The 19,392-nt window shown below is 48.3% G+C and overlaps 1 protein-coding gene across 2 annotated transcripts in view; it reads left to right on the plus strand.

Moving 5' to 3' along the window:
- CAMTA1 (calmodulin binding transcription activator 1) overlaps nucleotides 1-19,392 on the plus strand; it is a 1,290,304-nt gene that overhangs the window by 1,259,692 nt on the left and 11,220 nt on the right. The window contains exons 16-22 of one of the 2 annotated variants that reach the window (XM_059716189.1): nucleotides 326-513; nucleotides 2,246-2,492; nucleotides 3,426-3,497; nucleotides 5,255-5,275; nucleotides 9,110-9,303; nucleotides 10,043-10,117; nucleotides 13,532-13,562. In XM_059716189.1, coding sequence (XP_059572172.1) covers nucleotides 326-513; nucleotides 2,246-2,492; nucleotides 3,426-3,497; nucleotides 5,255-5,275; nucleotides 9,110-9,303; nucleotides 10,043-10,117; nucleotides 13,532-13,562 — 828 coding nt within the window. The remainder of the gene's footprint in view (nucleotides 1-325; nucleotides 514-2,245; nucleotides 2,493-3,425; nucleotides 3,498-5,254; nucleotides 5,276-9,109; nucleotides 9,304-10,042; nucleotides 10,118-13,531; nucleotides 13,563-19,392) is intronic. The other variant, XM_059716188.1, reaches the window with a different exon arrangement.

Genomic DNA, 19,392 nt, shown 5'->3' on the forward strand with positions numbered 1-19,392 from the left:
TCTGTGCAGAGTGCTGGTGCTGCCAACACCAGAGCTTTGGAAGGAGTGAGGCTGCAGTGGATTAAGGCTGCACTGTGTAGCTCTTTCCATCCCTTTGGGTGGGGGAATTGCATGATGCTCTGAAACATTTGAGTACAGCAGTGACAAACAGACTGGGAGGGGCAGGAAGGCCAATCCAGCCAGAGGCGCAGGGAAAACCCAAATTAGGTACATTTATTTCTAAACAGAAATACTGAGGGAGTGTCAGGGCTGGGACAAAGAAGCAAGGGAGGTCTGAGACATGGCTCAGCAGCCCATGAGCATGGCTGTTGTCTGCTATTCCCAGGTGAATATGATGACATTGGCAGAGCACATCATCGAAGCGACACCTGACAGGATCAAGCGGGAGAACTTTGTGCCAATGGAGTCGCCGCTGGTGGAGAGGACAGATGGTGCTGCCATTAGCACCACCATGAGCTGGCTGGCCAGTTACCTTGCTGATGTCGACCATCTGCCAAGTGCTGCACAGATCAGGTTGGTGATGAATCCAGAGGCAGTCATGGGCATGGCCCTCTTTTACTGCAGGTGTGTGCGTGTGTGTGTGTGTTCCTAAGTCCTTGGACTTTGAATCAAATTTAATGCAAAGGAATCTAGAACTTTCCTGCTTGGTCTTGCACATGCAAACAGCAGGCAATGCCGACACCTTGCTGCTGGGGACTGCTGTGAATTGATAGAACAGAGCAAACATGCAGCAAAGCAGACCCTGTTGGACATGGAGTGTGAGGCAGAAGAGGGCACAGCCAGGCAGACAGTTCTTTTGGGGACCGGATGACCTCACACTGTAGTAGGAAGCCATAAGACTGAAGTGAGGATTTGAGAACTTAGGGCCTGTTTCCTGATCTCTCAAGCCTTAGGGCAGGATAGGCAAGCAGGAACTCCACATGTGGAAGCTCTGGGCCAGCATCCCTAATTCCACAAACCATGTCACAAGCCTTTAACTTCCACTGAGGTATTCTCCCCAAAGCAAGGATGAGAGGATAAATCCAGCAGTAGCCACACAGCAGCCAAATTCTAAAGCGAGGGCATGTTGGAGGGTCTCAGTGGTTATATTCAGTGCTGAGTGATAGGGGCTCGAGAAATGGATTCCTCTCTGGATTCTCCAGCTGAGACCCAGGTGCTATTACCCAATGAACACCTTCTTGTTATGTGTCCTTCCTGAACTGCAGCCTCTGTTCCTTGTCACATGCTGAAGGGCAAGGAGCTCAGCTACAGGCTTCTACCTACATGTTGTGCCTAACTGGGTGTAATATGATCTGAGGGCTGTAGGTGCCACTGGGTGTCTGACAAGGACATCGGGCGGCATCTGTGAGAAGGACAGGGCAGCTGTGCACCCTTCCCCCTTGTCATCCGCATCACAAAGATGATGAGTGTTTGATGGTCTGAGAATATAGTGCAAACGTGTCCCATGTTACATAACTACTCATGTTCCCACACACATGCAGACTAGAGTCCTGGACTCAAGAGTGGCATTCCTCTGTGCAGGTCAGTGCCTTGGTGAGGATGATCATGTTCTTCCCACATCACAGACAGAGTTTGGTGATACAAGGCTCCAAGCCTGGATCAGTGTGGTCTGCAACATGGCCCTGACTTCAGAGCTTCTAGTGAAGAAGGAGCTTAATGGAAGTGGTGCTTGTGGTGGGGACAGGACAGATGAGGCAGCCCCAGTGGGATGCCTGCTGCAGCCTGGAAGCATCCCCTTCATGTCTGGGGTCACCCAGACTCATAACATGCAGCTTTTCTTTGCTGTTAACTTAGTCTGAATTAAATCTGTGACTGAAGAGCCAGTTGAGACCAACCTCATTTCAGAGCTGCCCTTGTCCCATGAGTCATGGGCAGGGCTATTCAGTGACAGCAGCTCAGTTGCATCAGAGAGCCTCCTCTGCTGGCTTCATCAACCCCTGCCTGTTCATCTTTCACTATACCAGGCAACTTTCTACAGTGAAAAACCCTGAAAAAATATCACGGGGATAAATCAGACTTGTAGAACTTGTTTTGCAGACACTGTAGCCAGGCCATAGTCCAACCTGTTCCCAATTCCTACCAAAGCCAAGTGTGTGCTCACGCACGGCAGGTACTAGGAGGTCAGTGCGACCTAAGAGTTGTCTAAGCTCAAGCTCCACTCTGGCAGCGAGTAGCAGAATGTGTCAGACAGCAGTAGCCACCATGTGCTCATGTGACCATGTTCACACTCTGGCTTTGCTTTCAGAAGTTTGTATAGTGAACCCCTGACCCCTTCTTCAAACACCAGCCTGAGCCCGGTCGGCTCACCAATCAGCGAAACAGCTTTTGAGAAACCCAGCCTTCCTTCAGCAGCAGACTGGTCAGAATTTCTGAGTGCGTCCACCAGCGAGAAGGTTGAGAATGAGTTTGCACAGCTAACTCTGTCCGATCATGAGCAGAGAGAGCTCTATGAAGCTGCCAAACTTGTCCAGACTGTGTTCAGGAAATACAAGGTGAGTCACTAGTGCACTAAGGGTGGGAGAGAGGGCATACACACCCCAGGTGCCAAGTTATGAGGGGCATTGGAATCACTCCCAACCTCCTATGGAGTCTGCACCTAAGCAGCATTGCTGGGCTGGGAATTCCAAAACAGTTCCTGGCTACTGTTGTTTGTAAGAGCAACAGATCCAGGCTGAGCAGAGCAGATGGAGGCAACAGTTCAGCCAGTATTGTTTAGACATTCCTGGCTGGGTAAGACTTCCCTCCCCTCAACCCCACTCTTGGACCCATGCACCACATCCTGCCACGTCCTTCCCACTCACAGAACTGTGCCCTCTGCCCTCAACCCTCTCTCTGAACCACATGTGCCCTCCCTCCCCATTCTCCTGTAAGTTTGCCCTGGACACTTAAGTCTGCTGTGCTGGTATGCCTTGGGAGGAGGGGGAGGGGGAAGGAAACAGAGTCTGCCAGGAAATTAAATGCAGAGAATATATGTTTACAGAATACAAGAGGTCCCCCAGTGTGTCCTCCTGGCCCCTTCCTCTCACCCCTTATTTTTATGCCATATCTCGCATGCTGCTGGTTTGGTTCAACAGGCCAGTGGAGTCAGGATGCCCAGCCCCAACTCCACCTTGGCATAGTGTTGCTCCAGTGGAAGCCCTGTGACTCTCTAAGTACATTCATGAAGATTCAGCCTTCGGTCTGCCACCTGTTTTCATCTTGTCCTGCCAGTTACTAGCTCATTGTCTGCAGAGGAATCAGAGGGTCTCTGTCTCCTTTACCAGTTGCAAATGAAACCTTTTTCACAGTGTCTGCTGGTGGGAGCTGAGCAGGAAGGAGCCAGGAATCAGAGCCCTTGCCAGCTGCAGCAGACCATTAGTTTACATCTTCCCTTCTGGTTTGCCAGCTCAGTTTGTTAGTCATTGTTTTTTCACTTCTTTGTGCAGGGCCGTCCCCTCCGGGAGCAGCAGGAAGTGGCTGCTGCTGTCATTCAGCGTTGTTACCGAAAATATAAACAGGTAAGCAAGGCCTGCCCTTTTTGTGCAATCATAAAGCACCCTCAGGCACAGGCACTTTGCATTGGGAATAAGCCCAAAGTGGGAAAAGCCGCCAACACGTGCTTTTCACTACGCAGCATTTTAAGTCTCTGTTTACCATATTTACTTGATTCTGAGATGAGGTCCCCCACATTTAACATGGCACGGGGGAAAAGTCTTGGAACTGAGTACAGGGCAGTGGTCTAGCATCAACCCCGGACTGGAGCCAGAGCCATAGCTGCTGCTTGCCTGCCCCACCTCACTTACCCTTACTCCAGTGCTAGTGGACTCCATCCCCACTCTAGCCTGGGGAATGTAGCTCATAGTAATGGTGCTGGCTCTGTGCCCTGCTCTGTGCCCCAGGCTAGAGTGGGGGCAGAGCCTGCCAATGCCAGAGGAAGGATGCGGGGAGAGGAGGGTAAGGGCAGGCAGGGATCGGAAATAAGGGTTCAGGGGAAGGGAAGGGAAGCTGGGCTGTGGCTGCAGGGGGAAGAAGAGAGACAGGGGTGCCAGAAGCAGTGTTGGGGGGGGGTGGATGGGGGAAGGGAAGCAGGGACTTGAGGCTGTTGGAGGGGGGAGCAGGTGGCAGGCAGCAAGCTGCCTTAGATCTTTCACTGCCTGCTCCCTACCACCCTCCTCCCCAGCTACTTGCTCTGCACTGCCTGCTGCCTACCACTGTTTCCCCTGCTGCAGTAGTGGTTGGGACAAATTTAAAACAATCCTCCAATCTTAAGATTTTATGTGTGGAAAATTATAACAATGTTATGTATTTTCTATGTATAGAATCTAAGTATTGGGGGATTGTCTTAAATTCAGGATCTCCTTGGCTTTTGATTAATGAGTTACATTGGGACTGAGCTCCAAAGAGAAGGAACGACCCTGAATTGAACACATTTCTCCTGGAGGGAATTCTGATGCATATGCTTTCCCTATTTTATTATGCACTGTGCTATCCAACAGTGCAGAAGAAACCAATCTTTCCTCAAGTATGAGAGACAGGCCAGTTTGAACCCAGAACAATCATGCAGGTGCAACAGCATGTTTGAGATGGGACAGAAGAAACAAGCAATATTTCCCAGTAACCTGTGTCTTTGCCACCTTGTTACATACTGGTATGGTGACACTGTACTTTTGGCTAGGAAGTTGCCAAATTTCATTGTGAAATTGAAGTTGGTTTTGTGCTCAAGACTGTCAGACAAGGAGGGGTGGGGTGGGGGGGGTGCTTCTTTTGTACATGCCAAATTTAAAAATATGGAAAGCCAGTATTTAACTTTATCTAAGCCACCCCGGAGCTGAGACCATGCACCAGAATCTGCTCTGGAGACAAGATTTAGGCTGACTTCTCAACCCCAGAAAAAGAAGATTTTTTAAAAATGGGAACAATGCCAGCCCAGTAGCACCAGTTCTAACAAACTCCTCCCCCAGTCTTGGACTAACACACAGGATTAGAATCCTGGAGGGAAAGGCAGATTCTTGTGCTCTGATGGAACTGTCTGATTGAAATGGTGATTAGGGAAGCATCACTCAGTTGGACCACGGCTGTGATTCATACATGTAAAGGCACATGTACTAGCATGAAGTTTCCTGTAATTCCAGAACATGTATCCCTTCTCCCAACCTGCTTAAAGCTGGTCCTGGGCCTGGGTTATGTTGCTTTTGAGAGAAGATTGTTTGGGTTTTTCTCAATTCTTTATTTGCAGAACTAATGTTAACCTTGTATTTTCTGTTTCTCCCCCAAGCTTACTTGGATAGCCTTGAAGGTAATGAATACACAAATGCTGTTTCAAAAACTGCTCCCCTTGGGTCTCAGACTTCCATGTTCAGCAGAAATAAGGAAAACCTGGTGTTCAGTACAATGATTTGATACTGCCCAATAGCGAATACATGCTAGTTAGACTGTTGTGCAACAGACACATTCTCACTGGAGAAGAGATGTTAGCTGCAATGCCGCGAGCATGTCCTGTCATTGCAGAAGTACAGTAGTGAAGTCCACTCTTACATATGTGTGTTTGGTGACACTGGGCTAGGAAAAGACAATGCCTAGTGGTAGCTCATTTTGAGGGGTGGCGAACACTGCTCTCTTTTATTCCTTGTCCTTTTACTTCCCACTGGCCAGAAGGCAGGGCGGGTGAAGGGATCCCATGAAACTGCGTGCCGGTCTAGTGGCATCTCTGGGTGCCTGGGCTGCAGTTCCCACTGTCACATCCCTCCTGACAGTGTCATGTTATCTTGGAGTGCCTTTAGAGTTCAACCAAAGCATCACTGTTTCCACTTTTAAGTCCTTCTGTTCAGGGGTTTGTAACTCAGCTGCTCAAGTCCCGTCTGGACTAAGACTTGGAAAGGGAACGATCAGCCTGTATGTGGGTGTTTTACAACAGCTAATTTAAAACCAAAATCTGTTTCATTTACTTATTAAATTATATGAGGAGGGAATAGCAATGATGGCAAAACAGCCAGCACCCAATGACTGCTTCAATTCCAAAGAATGAAATTTGGTAAATGCCAGAGTTAGTCCACATGCCTATCAGAGAAAGAGACAGCTCCTCAGTAAGATGATGCGTAGCATGGGCGTGTGTAGGGGTGGGCCTGCAGGCTGCATGCTGCCTTTCCCCTGCAATGAGCTGAATGGAGGCTGGCAAACTAACCAGGGATGACAACCTTTCAGTTGCAGATGTTGTGTTTGTCAAAAGAGAGCTAACAGTCACTGCAGATATCTGTTGTGAACTCCAGAGCAGCCTTCACAGATGATCTAGAGTCTGCCCTTACCTCTTAGAGGATTAAAAGCTCACATGCTGTAACATTCCTGAATACATGTGGCTTCTGTAAACAGAAGCTTTTTTCATGGGCTATTTCAAAAAGAAGAAACATGAAACAAAGATTCTGTTAAAGTTACTTCCAGTAATAGAATACAGCTCTGCTGTGAAGTTGGCTGTTGAGTAATTGTCTCTTGCTACATGAGGGAAAGCCTGTTAGTAGACTCTGCAATAGAATACATTAACTGAGGGAACTGTATGCACAACCCCAAGCCATTAATACATTTCTGGGCTCTGTGCCAGGAGTGAGTCCAGAAGGAGGTGCACATCCTGCACATGTTGAGCAATTTCTCACCTGGTCCTTTGGGTACCTTGTAGAAGGCTGAGGAGCTGTTGGCCCAGAGAATACCACTTCAGAGCCCAAGTTCTGTGGACATGGAGTTAGAGACTTCAAGGTTCCCTGGTCTGGGAACAACCAGGGATGGAAGAAGGTTTGGAGTGTGATGGGGCCTGAGGGTAGATTTGCATTCCAGCAGATGCTTTTTACAGAAGTCTCTCTGGGCAGCAGTGCTTCAAGGCGTGCTCACTCCAGCAGCCCCAACCCTGAATTGGTTTGATCCAAACACATTGTAAAATGCTGTAGTGTTAGGCCCCAGTGAGGTTGGGTTTGTTGATTGTTTGGGTGTCAGTGCAGCATCCCCAGCCTTACAGATGCTGAGACCAGGCACTCTGGCTGTTCCACTCCCAGTGTCAGAGCAAAGTGCAGAACAAACTGTAACCTGGGAACAGCCAAGGGTGTGCCTGTCTTCAACTGGAAGGGATAGATGAGGCAGGCGACAGTGCTGTGAGAAGGACACCAGTGATTTGAGCGCGGGACACTTTTTCCTCTATAGAATCAACTCCACGCCAATGCTCTTAACTATTAACAGTTTATTGAATTATAATATGCAGATTATTTCTTATTCAGTATATATATAGGTAAATAGTCTAATAGGTAACAAAAGAAAACTTTCCAAAAATATTCTTAGCAATATCTTTTAACGACACCAAAGGTATACAGATAAATATTTACAATACGATAAGCCAAAAACCCATTATACCAAACTAACCCAATTCCATAACATTTTGTACAACATATTCATAATTATGATAACAAGTATAAAAAATATGAGGTGCAGTTTTACACGATATAAGACGCGTTTACCCCTGGATCCCAGCTAGCAAGGGGCGCTTCCCCTTCTATGGTTCTAGCTGGGAGGAAAACTTCCACCCGGGGCTTCCCTCTTGGTTGGGGGTTGCCTTATTTCAGGAATACCTCCCTTGTGGGACCCAACTCCCAGCAACTTACAGTTTTCTTCAAAGAGCCATCAACTGGGCCTCAGAGCCCTTCACTCAATCAGAGGCCCCACCAGTGTTGTCTGCATCACTCCGAGACCTCCCCTCCTGGCCCAGTGCCCCACTTTGGGCACCGAGGGTTTTTCCAGCTCTCATGGGGGGGAACCTAGCTGCTGCTGGCTGGGTTTACCTAGCCTTATGCCTAGGCCTCCCCTTTCCTGGGCTCTGCTCTAGGCTCTGGGGTTCTTTTAGTTCTTTGGTTGGGCCACGCTGCAGGGCTCTGGTTATCTGGCTTATGCCGGGGCTAACCTGAGCAGGCTCAAGCTGCTCCCAGGGCAGGTTCTCCATGTGCTGGACTGCACACCGTGTGGGCCCGAGCAGCTTCGAGCTGTTCCCAGGGCCAGCTCTCCATGTGCTGGTCTGCTTACCGCTCCGGCCAGCCCTCTGCTGAGGATGCAGGCTCGAGCTGCCTCAATGCGGCTCCCAGAGCCTAAGCCCCATGTGCTGGCCTGCACACCACTGGGGCAAAGAAGGGATCCCGTGGAGGATCTTCCCTCTCCAATGTCCCTGGCTGTTTCTGCCCAGTGTGCTGAGCATGCTGGGCTTTTATCTACACTGGAGGCCCTGCCCCTAAAGTCTGCCAGACCTGTAAAGTGCAGTCTTCAATCAGGTCCAGGGGCTCCTCACGCCCACCCCCTCCGAGCAGGGGCAGGGCAAGCCCCTCCCATCTGTTACCTGATTGGTAAAAATGTTCCACCAATCGAAAGTGTCCTTCTCCAAGCCGGGCTTGCCAGGCAAAAGTGGTGAGCCCACCACAAAGCCATGAACAGGAGAAAGCAAATTAGCTTCTTTCTCTTTAGAGATACAGTCATCTTGACTGGAAACGTGAGAGGAATGTGTTCTCTTACACATTCTGTGTATTTGTGCCTTTCTCAGCACTTGCTTATAGTTAGTTCTGTCATTCCCTGCAGTCTTCCAGCTACTTATATTCTCCTTCTGTGTGGGAAAACAGCTGTTTGTGCAGAACAGAGACTTTTGGAATCTTATAGCGAGTTTTGCTGAATGTAATAAGGGAAAATAACAACAGTCTCTCTGCTGTCAGCTCATCATTGCTTGCAAGTGTGCCTGCAGTAGACAGAGCATAAATTCCTCCCACTTCGCATTTGTTGTAAACTGGGCTCTTGAGCAAAGCAGGTGGTCATTACTTAAAGTCTCACATGCTCTGTCTGTCATTGTACTTAAGCTAAATACATCACACTGCCACAGCAACACCATTGCTAGCAGACACTGTTGTAGAGTTAAACAATTTTTCTAGTATATATTAGGTCTTCAAGTCAGCATTGTACCTTTCCTGATTTGCAGTGGGCCCTGTTTCAGATTAGTTCTCAGTCAGATAGGCATAACTGAGTTTGGCTTCTCATCACATTCTGGTGAGATGAGTCTTGGAGGCCTTGGAGGCCTGACTTCCCTTTGGAGTGCCTTAGCTTCTCTCTGTTTCTTCTGCAGTATGCACTTTATAAAAAGATGACACAAGCTGCCATCCTTATCCAGAGCAAATTCCGAAGCTATTATGAACAGAAAAAATTTCAGCAGAGTCGCCGAGCAGCAGTGTTGATCCAGCAGTACTATCGCAGCTACAAAGAGTGTGGGAAGAGGAGACAGAACCGTCGAGCAGCTGCCATTGTACAACAGAAACTCAGGTGGGTCTCCTAAGGGAGGGCAGAAACATGCTCTTGCAGCAGAGAGAACAGGGGACTAAGCCGACGGGAGAGAGGAGGGGCAGAGATTCTTTGACAAACAGTGCTGTTTTGCGAGATGGGAGGTGCAGAGACAAACATAGTGTCCTGTCCACACACGCTGTGAATCAAGGACATGTACACTTTAGCATGCAAAAACGAATAAATAAATAAAAACTGCCTGCTGCTTTTGCAGTGAAAGAAATATCTGTTTTTCTGCATGATGCTTTCCACAGGAGGAGCAATCTCTGAACTCAGAGGTGTGTGCTCTACTTGCTGTGGCTTTAAGATTCTTCCCTGGGCCTGCTCAAGTTGTTTTGTCTTTGCATTAATTGTGAAATATCTGCTTTTCCAAAAGCCCCTTTCAAATAAAAATCTGAGGGGTCTGGAAAACCTCCACTTCCAGGTGGAGGAGTCAGTATGTCAATGCAGTAGTCTGCACGTCAGTCTCTACAAAGGTGCAGCTAAGGATCAGTCACTGAGGGCAATAAATGCAAAGTGGGAGGAACTTCCTCTCTGGCTGCAGGGAACATAGATGATAAGTGCAGACACGCTGCATGGTCCAGTCTACCCGAGCCTTGAGCTGGACTGTATTGTATACGCAAAGCAGGCAAGACCACAGAGTAGGACCAAGATGCCTCCATTCAGTGTTTACACTCTCCTCAATGCTGCCATTGCCTGATGCTCCCTCCTTTGTGTTTAGAAGCAGTCTGCTCACCAAGAAACAGGATCAAGCTGCTCGCAAGATCATGCGGTTTTTACGACGCTGCCGCCACAGGTATGCCATTGCCTTTTCCCCTCATCTGCCCATCCCCAGGTCACCCCAAGCATCAGGCCCCCAACAGACTTAGCTGTGCTCCTTGCTCTGCTACAGATGGTGGGCTTGAAGCCCTGGAGAGAAGTGTAGAGTGAGTCTCCAAACTGCTTTACAAGCTTCCCAAGCTGCACCTTAGCATTTCTGTTCAGGGTATGGTGCGGGATGCTGCAATATCAGACCTACCTTGCAACTGCCTTTGTTTCAAAAGGAGAGAATCCATGGAAAGGCACTAGCACTGAACCTGTTTTTTTCTGAATAAATGGAATCCCTATCTAAATGGCAAGCAAAGCAGTCCAGTGCTGACATGCTAGGGAGCAGGGTGGTCTGTGGGGACCTTGTGCTCTGCTCTCACTTCTAGGTGTGCTCACACTACAGAGCAAGGTACAGATTTGCACACCTGGCCAGGCAGAATGCCTGTGTTCACATGTACCCGCAGCCAGGAAGGGTCCCCTGACAGTAGGCAGAACATGAACTCCCAGCTATGAGCAGGATGAGCCCTTTGCTTGGATTATGTTAGGTTGCCTGGGTTTCCATTAAACTGCTATCTCCCCAGGCCCAGCCAGGCTGTGGTTGTGGCAGTTTCTCTGATCTGAGATCCTTCCCCTCTCCTATCAGCCCGTCCTCAGCTGAACACTCTTTGCAGAGGAGCTCCACTCACTCGCCATGGAGGCTTAGGGTGAGGAATGACCCTGGCTGGCTTCAGCTCCTAGCTGTGTTCTTGTGTGCACCTAGTGTGTGTATGGGGAGGGGTTGTTGCTGCTGCTTGTCAAATGGGGAAGTTGGAGCTTGGTCGCTTTTAAACAAAAAATGCAGAAGAAACCCAAGGCAAAAAAGGAAAAGAACTGTGACCCCTCCCCACATCATCTTCCTAACCAAGGCCCATTGCCTGAATCTCCGAGTCCTGGCTTCTGCTGCCTATACCTATCTCTGAGCCCAGACGGTGAGGCAGAGCAGGTTGTTGGAGAGGTTCTGGACTGATTCCCAAAGGAGATCTGACCATGTTCCCTAGGGTATCCTGCTTCCCCCTGTCTCCTCCACAAGACATGCAGAAAGATGTGCACATGCTTTACTCTGGCAACTGCAAAGGTTTAGAGGTAACATCCCTTTGCAGTGTTACTAGTACTGGTTGTTCCACCAGCTTCAAGAAGTTGATTAAAATTGTATTCAGTAAAACTACACAAGCAACATAAGGAGCCTGCAAGAAATGGCAGTATGAGGAAGATACACATCAGCAGGGGTCTATTCCCTGGCCCCAGCTCATCCCTTCTGGTGAAAATGTGACACTTCCAGGCTAATTAGGAATTCTCTTGAACTCCCATAAAAGCATGGAATAGAGCATGAGTCACTTTGATGCAGAAAGGAAACAATGGCCACAGCCATGAGCTGAGTTGAAAACATGTACTAAGAAGAGCAGGAACAAGAGTAGGAAGAAGCCAGTGTGTTCCCACCTCTGGGAGGAGGAAAAATGTGGCAGCTTTCAGATGACATGATGGAGCCTACCCCTCCCCACTGAGAATGCTTAGCAGCACAAGGCAGGCAAGGTTCTTTGGGTAGATGTGATATCTTGTATTCGACCAACTGAGTAGTTGGGAAAAAGTTCTTTGCAAGTTTTTGGGCACAAGTACAAGAGATGTTGTGATAGGTGGTGGCCTGTGACTGCCTGAGATAGAAAGATAGGAGAGGAGGGCATGATAAGTGAACAGAGAGCACCTGCCAGTGGAAGGGAAATGAGATCTGGCTGGGTGCAGGGAAAAGGTAAGGTGGGGATGGGGAGGAAGCTGTGCTGCTAATAGGGAAGGGCAGAGCACAACTCTGTCCAACAAAGAGTGAGGGCAGCAGAATCTTAGCCACAGGAACAGTGAAGAAACATTGGCCACTTCAACCTCAGGAATTGGCACCTCAGGAATAATCCCTCCCCAGAAACTGCTCCCTTCCTTTGATGCAAGGCTAGGTGCCATTGTCTCTCCAGGCTGCTTCTGTATAACCAGCTGGCCCCAAGGCTCTCTGTTTGGGTGTTTTGGTCCACATCTGCTCATATCAGTGCTGAGTAGTCCCTCTCTGTCCAGGTGTAAGCAGCTTCTGGGAAGTTTCTCACTTACTCTGTTAGCTTGGCTTCCTCCCAGAGGCCTTCAGCAGAACAAAGCTGATTTCTCCCATCTGAGAACCAGTCACGTGGCTTAGGACTGTGGGTAGCTCCCAGAGGTCATGAGCTTTTGCTTGCTGCAATGTCTGACAATGGGTCCCAGTAATCATGTGATAGCTACTGAGAGAGGCCTACAGCTGTTGTCTTGGTTTATGATAAGTTGACTTTGTAGAGGGTACATGAGTGTCAGTTCAGTGTGTGTGGAAGGTGGCAGGTGGTGCAGCTCAGGCTTCTCCCTGATCCATAAGGATATGGGCAGGCCTTAGAGAGACAAAGACTCACTTCTTATCAGCAGTTGTTGGTAGGGTTGGAGGCCCAGAAATTCCCACTGAGCCTTATAGAACAGCTGGGCTGGCAGGGCTCTCAGAAGGTCCTATCTAATCCAACAGCAGAACAGCCCTGTCTGAAACATCCCAGACAAACTGTGACCAATGCTTGTTTGTCACCTGTTCACAGGTCCAAAGAAACGCACTCTGTCCATCTCAGAGTGCCAGCAGGACCTGTGAGTGTGTTTCTTACACAAAGTGAGAGAGGCCACTCAAGGCTTTTTCAGATGTGCATCAGCTGAACAGCTGTGAAAGTGCTTGATGCCAGGGCCAGGAAATGACCCTGCTTTTCATGTGGAGGTTGCAGTGGTACCTGATGCTTGCTGCCCCTGGCCCAGACTACCTCCTTGAACATGAGCAAAAAAGACTCTCACATTTAATGACTCTGGGTTTGAAAACACTTGCCCCACCTTCTCTGTGGTTTACAAATGTTCCTGCTTCAGAACCACAGGAGAGGTGGGACAGTGTCATTTCTGGGTGAGCCTGGCATAACTGAACTGACTCCATATGCACTTGACCACCTATGTTTGGTGCATGGGTAATGTCCATAGGTCACAATAGTCTGCTGGGGCACAGTCCTGTTTTAGCTGGTGACATTTAGGTAGAGATGAAATAGTGTGTAGGGCAAGGGAAGGTAGGTGGGGCCTAGAGATATCACCAGGATAACTGTTGGCTTCCATTTGATCTCTGTATTGCATTTTACCACCCTGCATGGTCCTGAGCTCTGATCTGCTCTTGCCTGACAGAAAACTGGAACCCCCCAGCCAGCAGCCAGGGAACAGTCCTCTCTCTCAAGGCAAACAGAGCCCCTTGGTCTCCTCTTCATTAAAGTGAAGCTATTTGTTAAGGTCTCTTTAATGCCATTTTTATGCTAATAGCTCTTTGGTATTGTTTTGCTATCTGAAGCCCTCTGGTGGACCATAGGCTGTACAAAAGGGTGAGTTTAGCTGCCTGCTAGCCAGTTTCTCTCTATTCCATTTTAAATATTTTGCTTTCTGCTTGCTTGCATGGGGCTGCAGCCTAGATATGCCAGTAAGTTTCACCTCCATTAATTATATGAAAAAATACTGTACAAACTAACCCTATTGCAATTACTAACACTACCACTTTTTACAACAGGGCAGAACACTGCAGTAGATGTTACAAATGCATGAATAAGTGAAAAAAGGACCTTTTTATATCCATCACCAGGCATGCCTAGAAAATGGTGTTGGTGGGATCTTTGCAGTATCCAAAATGGCTGTTGTCAGGATTTTCTTTGGCATATGAATGGGTCTTCACTGACACATGCTAAATGAGTAACGACTTCCTTAATACTGACAGTTGCGCTGCAAGCAAATGTTAATGCTGCAATATTCTTTCTCAGCAGACTCCTTCACAAGTGCTAGGATGCACTAGGTACATTTGCTGCAAATGAGCCATGGCAGGATGGGGGAATTCTCTCCTGCTCCTTTCCTAACACAATTCAAGCTGTAGTCGGGTAGTGGGTAAGTCCCTTGGCTGGCTGCTCCACAATTGTTGTTGGGGTCCTTGCTTGACCAACGACCTTTACCATGAGATGGACTGAAAAACAGTTGAGGATGTTTTAAATAACATGGATGAGTGAGGAGTTGTTGGACAAATCCCTTCCCAGGCACCAGAAATCTAGTTATCCTGTGGTGTGTTGTGTAACATTCGGGTTCTGTCCCTGACGGGGACAAGACAAGAAACAGAACCACAGGATTTGTTCCTGTAGTCAGGAGCATGGGCCTGGCAGTACTGCTTAGAGCAGGCCCCAGCTTGCAGCACCTCCAACAGGGCACTTTTAAAAAGTGGTGCTGTTAAAGTGTTCTGTAGCAGACAAATGAAACTGGTGCCCCCATGTAGCTGACAACAAGCAGGAGAAGGAGCAGGAAGTCTCCCAAGTAGTGCTCCCTATCAATTGCATAGCTAATATTTTAGAGGTGGCCTTGACTTCCCCTGACACTACCTCCAGCCCCACCTGGTTTGGCTAATTCTGGGGAGACAAAGTCCAGCTTAGTTCGGTGTTTCTACGTTGTGTAGGATTAGCATGGCCATGCTCCTCCCACACTTAGCTAGCCAGTCCCTGCATCTGGCCTAATGATATATACAGGCTGAGGCAGGGATGGTCAGGCAAAATGGTCTGGCTAGCGGCTCCCAGAGGCCCCTGGCTTGTTCATCTTGAAAAGCAGAAATTACAGTGACTTCATGTAAAAAGAAAAGTGCCTCTACTTATTCCCCTGGGACAATCAATTTTTGTTCAGCTGCAGAGATGAGCCAGACAGTCAATGCTGACCTGCTCTCCCAAAAAGCTAGAGCTGTACTGACTCTTCCTTGTCTGGTACAGATGCAGGCTGAGTTCTCTTGCTTTGCAGGTAGCAATTGTAGGTGTAACTACTAAGACAAAGGTGGAGGAACAAACTAATCTGTCTCCTCCTTAGGACCAAACACGCAGCCCAGGAGTTCTGGCCACTGGGCCCCCAGTGCCCTGTTGCTGTCAGTCCAATTGGTCTCTCTTGGGTGCAGAACACTCCTGGGTCAGAACACCACCTATTGCATTCAGTATGCATGGATGTGACTGGCTGAACCAGGTTCAAAGCAAGCAGAGCCAGGCCCCTGGCTTCCTGGTTCTGCATTCTCCCTCCAGGACTGAGAATGCTGCCCTGGGATCCCAACTCTGAGCCCAAGGCTGCTCCTGTCCAATGGACTGTGCTTATTCCCTCCTCTGGCAGCTGGGCTCCCACCCTCTTGCAGGGTTGCAGAATCCATGGATACATCTGAGTGGAGCCAGGGCACCGCCAAAGCCTTGTTGGCTTTGCTGTGTTCAGGCCCTGCACTGAGATCATGTGAAAGAGTCACCACTTGCCCCTATGGCTCTATCTGCTCATGCCCGTGACTTTTCAGAGCAACAGCAAAGAGAAAGGAAGAGAATCCAGCAACTGGGGATGGGAAAGAACAAGGACAGGGAGCCCCACCTCTGCTGCTTGACAGAGACTCAGAGGCCACTCCTGAGCTTGGGGCTTTGTTTTTTTTGCTGCAGGACAGGCTGTGGCTGCCTGGCTGTTTCCAAGGCTTGGGATTCTGAGTAGGAGAGTGTACAGGTTAAGAATTGATTTCTTCAAGATATAGTACGAGGGGAAAGACTAATGCTTTCCTCGTTGAATATGAGCCAGTTGGCCTGGGCTGAACAGAACAGAGATGGCAGAGATGGTGCCATTGGGCTGTTCCTTTGAAGACCAGGACTCTAAGAATAGATGCATCCTGCAGTCCCAGGTCTGACTGAGTTGGCTTCATCTTGCATGGTCCATGTGCCACTCAGAGAGCCTACTGGTAGCAGTCTTAATGCAAGACCTTTGCTTGTGCATTTGGAAGCCAGCCTTGTTTTTCAAACATGATACAGTGGTGAATACTCTATAACCATGTGTCAGTATGAGGGCAAAGCTCTGGCTCTGCCCCTTGTTTTTTTTTCACCATGCATGCATGGGAGCGTAAGATGTTCAGTGCCTTAGAGTGAGACCAAGGACCTGGATATTACTTCTGGGGTAGTTGCTGGGGCAGGCTTTTGACTAGACTAGTGTGTCATTGCTCCATGGACTAGAGTGGAGCACTGGCAGGTTCCACTAGCACAGGATCCTCCAAGTGCAGCACCGCCTGTATGGGCCAGCCTAGCATGAGGTATATCTTGCTACTGTTGCACTTTAAAATGAACTGTGGGGCATGTGAATTGGGTTCTGAGGGTGCAGCACTGTGCAGGCTGTAAGATCCCTGGAAGTCTTAAATAGTAACATAGAAGCAGCCAGGACTCACAGTCCCTTTGCTCATATGTAATCCATGGTTATGTTCACTCTGTTGGCATCACAGACTGAAATTTAAAGTGGCCAAAAATAATGAGAAGCCATCCACAGGACATTTTCCTTCTAACTTGCTACTGAACCTCATGCTAGCTCAGAGATGTACGTATATGCATATCCAAAGAGTGACTCCCCACCTCTGAGGTGGTGGAAGAGCAACAGATTATCACAGCGCCAGATTTTCTCAAGACCATTGCCACAGTCCTCTACCATGATGCTTAAGATGGCTCTGATGCCCAATTTGAGGAACCTGGGGGGAGACCAGACACTAAATTCATCTCTAATAACAGAGAAAAATATTGCAAGTGAACCTCTGTGCCTGCTAATCATACAGGTTTGACTGCTCTTTCCTCTCACCTAGGACTTTTGTTTTTGAGGCAGTGAGTGTTTTCAGGTTCATTTGCACAGTGGTCAACTCGGGTCTAGTCCCTGACCAGGGCTTCTAGGCTCCATTCCAACACCAATAATTTGTGCCTCAGGGGAGCAGTGTCAGTGACCCTAAATCAGCCAAAGGAGCAGGTTCCATGTATGGGGGTCTGTGTGTATGCTTCAGTATGGTGCATCCATAACTATTCTTTCTGCACAGCCCTTGCCATTCACAGTGAGTCAGCAGAGTTCCATATTCTGAATCTCTGTACTTTTTCAGGATTCTGGAAAAAAGAAATGATGAGTGAGGTGTCTTAGCAGCAACTCTGCCGAAGTATGAGAGGCTGTACAAAGGGAGCTCTTTCTTTACAGCTGTGTGTGCGCATGCATTTAAAGTATGCATGCCCTGTGTGTGTGTGCATGTGCACATCATGACCTGCCATGCACATACTGAAGTTTTCATTCTTAAATACTCAGGTACTTTTGTTCAGGCGACATAGCACACAAACACAGATCCTACTCAGCCTGCACACACAAACCCATGTTGAGAGCTTACACTGGGGTTCCTCATTAAAACATAAAAAGGTGTTAGGACTTAGTCCTTCACCAGGAATGAGCTGGTTTTAACAGGCCAGGGTTATTAAGGGGAGAAATTTTTATGGGTGGAGGGAGAGAGTGTGTTGCTAAAGCAGGAACAGCAATGTTCTAAAAGGAAACTGTCACTAGTTACTTGCCTCTAAAAGGCCTACCATATGAGAAGGATTATACCTGATATTAGTGTGTGCTGCCATTCCTGATACAAACAGAACAGTTCCTTTCTGTGCACTCCCAGCTCTCCACTCCTGGGTGTAGTTCATCAAAGCACAGGTGCAAGGTGTATTGACTTGGTACATGCTTACCAAGGGATGCACAAGGCTCCAGCAATTCCATCTGGCATAGGTATGCAGGCATCCCAGAGATGGGGTGTGCCAAGCCAGTTTTTCTGCAACGTCAGACTGACTATATCTCTTTCTGCTTATAGTGAAGGGTTGAAGCTGTTTTCTGAGGCAGAACAGCCCCAGGTCACAGTTATTAATAACATGCCAAGAATATGTTTGTTTATAGCACCATCCTCTCAAAACCTGCCTCCCTCTCCCCTTCCTCACTGTCAGGTTAACTACTGCTCTCCACTTGGGGCAGTCAGTGCCTCTGGTAAGTAACCCTTCCTTGTCTCATACATAAATGAACCACCTCAAGCCTCCCTTTTGCTATGCAGCCCATTTCAGACCCCAGCTGTTCCCAGCAGCAGCCTCCCCTCTCTTGTGCACCAGAAATGGGTCTGTGCAGCAGCCAGTACATTAAGTCCCCAGTTCCTTTTTGCTCCTTGTAGTGACATCTGGAATGGGGAGAAAGGTTTCAGGGGAGGGGGGAATCTGTTTCCTAAGTGATCAGCCAAGAGATCACATTATGGTAGCTGCAGCAGAAGTTCCCAAGTAATTCTGTTTCATTTACCTCTTGCAGGGGCTGAATGTCTTTGGAGCACAAAAGTATGTGTTCAATTGCAGACTGCATGCTCTGGGGTGTCATTCTTATTGGGCCTTTCTGTCTTTTTTGTTTTGCAACCCAAATGAGGTAACTGAAGAAAGGCAAGAACTCCCATTTTCTAAATTTTCCACAAGCCATTTCAGCTCTAAGAGCAACAGGTAACTCACCAGAAAGCCTTCTCTAGCTCTGATTCACCCTTCCCTTTTATATTTCTGACCTGCAGCATCACCAGAACCTGTGTGCTGTAAAACTCACTGACTCATTAAACATTTTCCTGGCTGGGCATTATGAAGTAAATTTTATGAAACAGCTTTGCCTTATGCTTTACCCATGAAGCCATCACCCGCTCTGACTTTTCTAAGTAGGCCTAATCCATTTGCTTACAAATTCTCATTTGAAACTCAAGGGAACAGATAAAAGAGAAGCTGCTGCTGGCTTTCAGGGCTGTTGTTTACTACATTGCTTTAGCATGTAATGATGCAACTTCTTGGATGTCTTAATACACAATACAATAGGAAGAGCTGTCCAGCAGGGGTGGTGAGAGAGCTGCGAGCATGTTCCTGCCTATCAGGATTCCCAAGTTCACAGCACAGACACAAAGCACCTGAGCCTAGTTAATTCAGAGGGATGTCACACAGACAGCCAGTGGTGACCTCCACACTTGCGGTTCCTTCCAGCTGCCTTCTGGCGTGGCTGAAAAATAACCATGGCCTTGCAGTGGTGAGCAGGCAGTCTCTGGGTTCTCCAGAGGAGCCTTTGCTAGCAGGGCTCTGCTTTTCTCAGAAATACAAAGAAAGAAACACAAGGAAAGAAACTTGCTTTCTTCCCATGTTTTTCCATTGCCCTGAGGACTGTACAGGACTGAGTGTACAGCAGGACGAAGGTTCTTGGGGGCAGCTCCTCTAAGCCCATCCTGCCAAGCACAATTTCCAGCAGCAGCAGCAGTACAGCTTCCCCTGAGCCACCCTGTTTACCATATCACAATGTGGCACAACCAGCAGGCCTGTTTGTGGGGCTGAGACCTAC

Source organism: Alligator mississippiensis, chromosome 13 (assembly GCF_030867095.1).
Source record: "Alligator mississippiensis isolate rAllMis1 chromosome 13, rAllMis1, whole genome shotgun sequence".
Taxonomy (NCBI): Eukaryota; Metazoa; Chordata; order Crocodylia; family Alligatoridae; genus Alligator; species Alligator mississippiensis.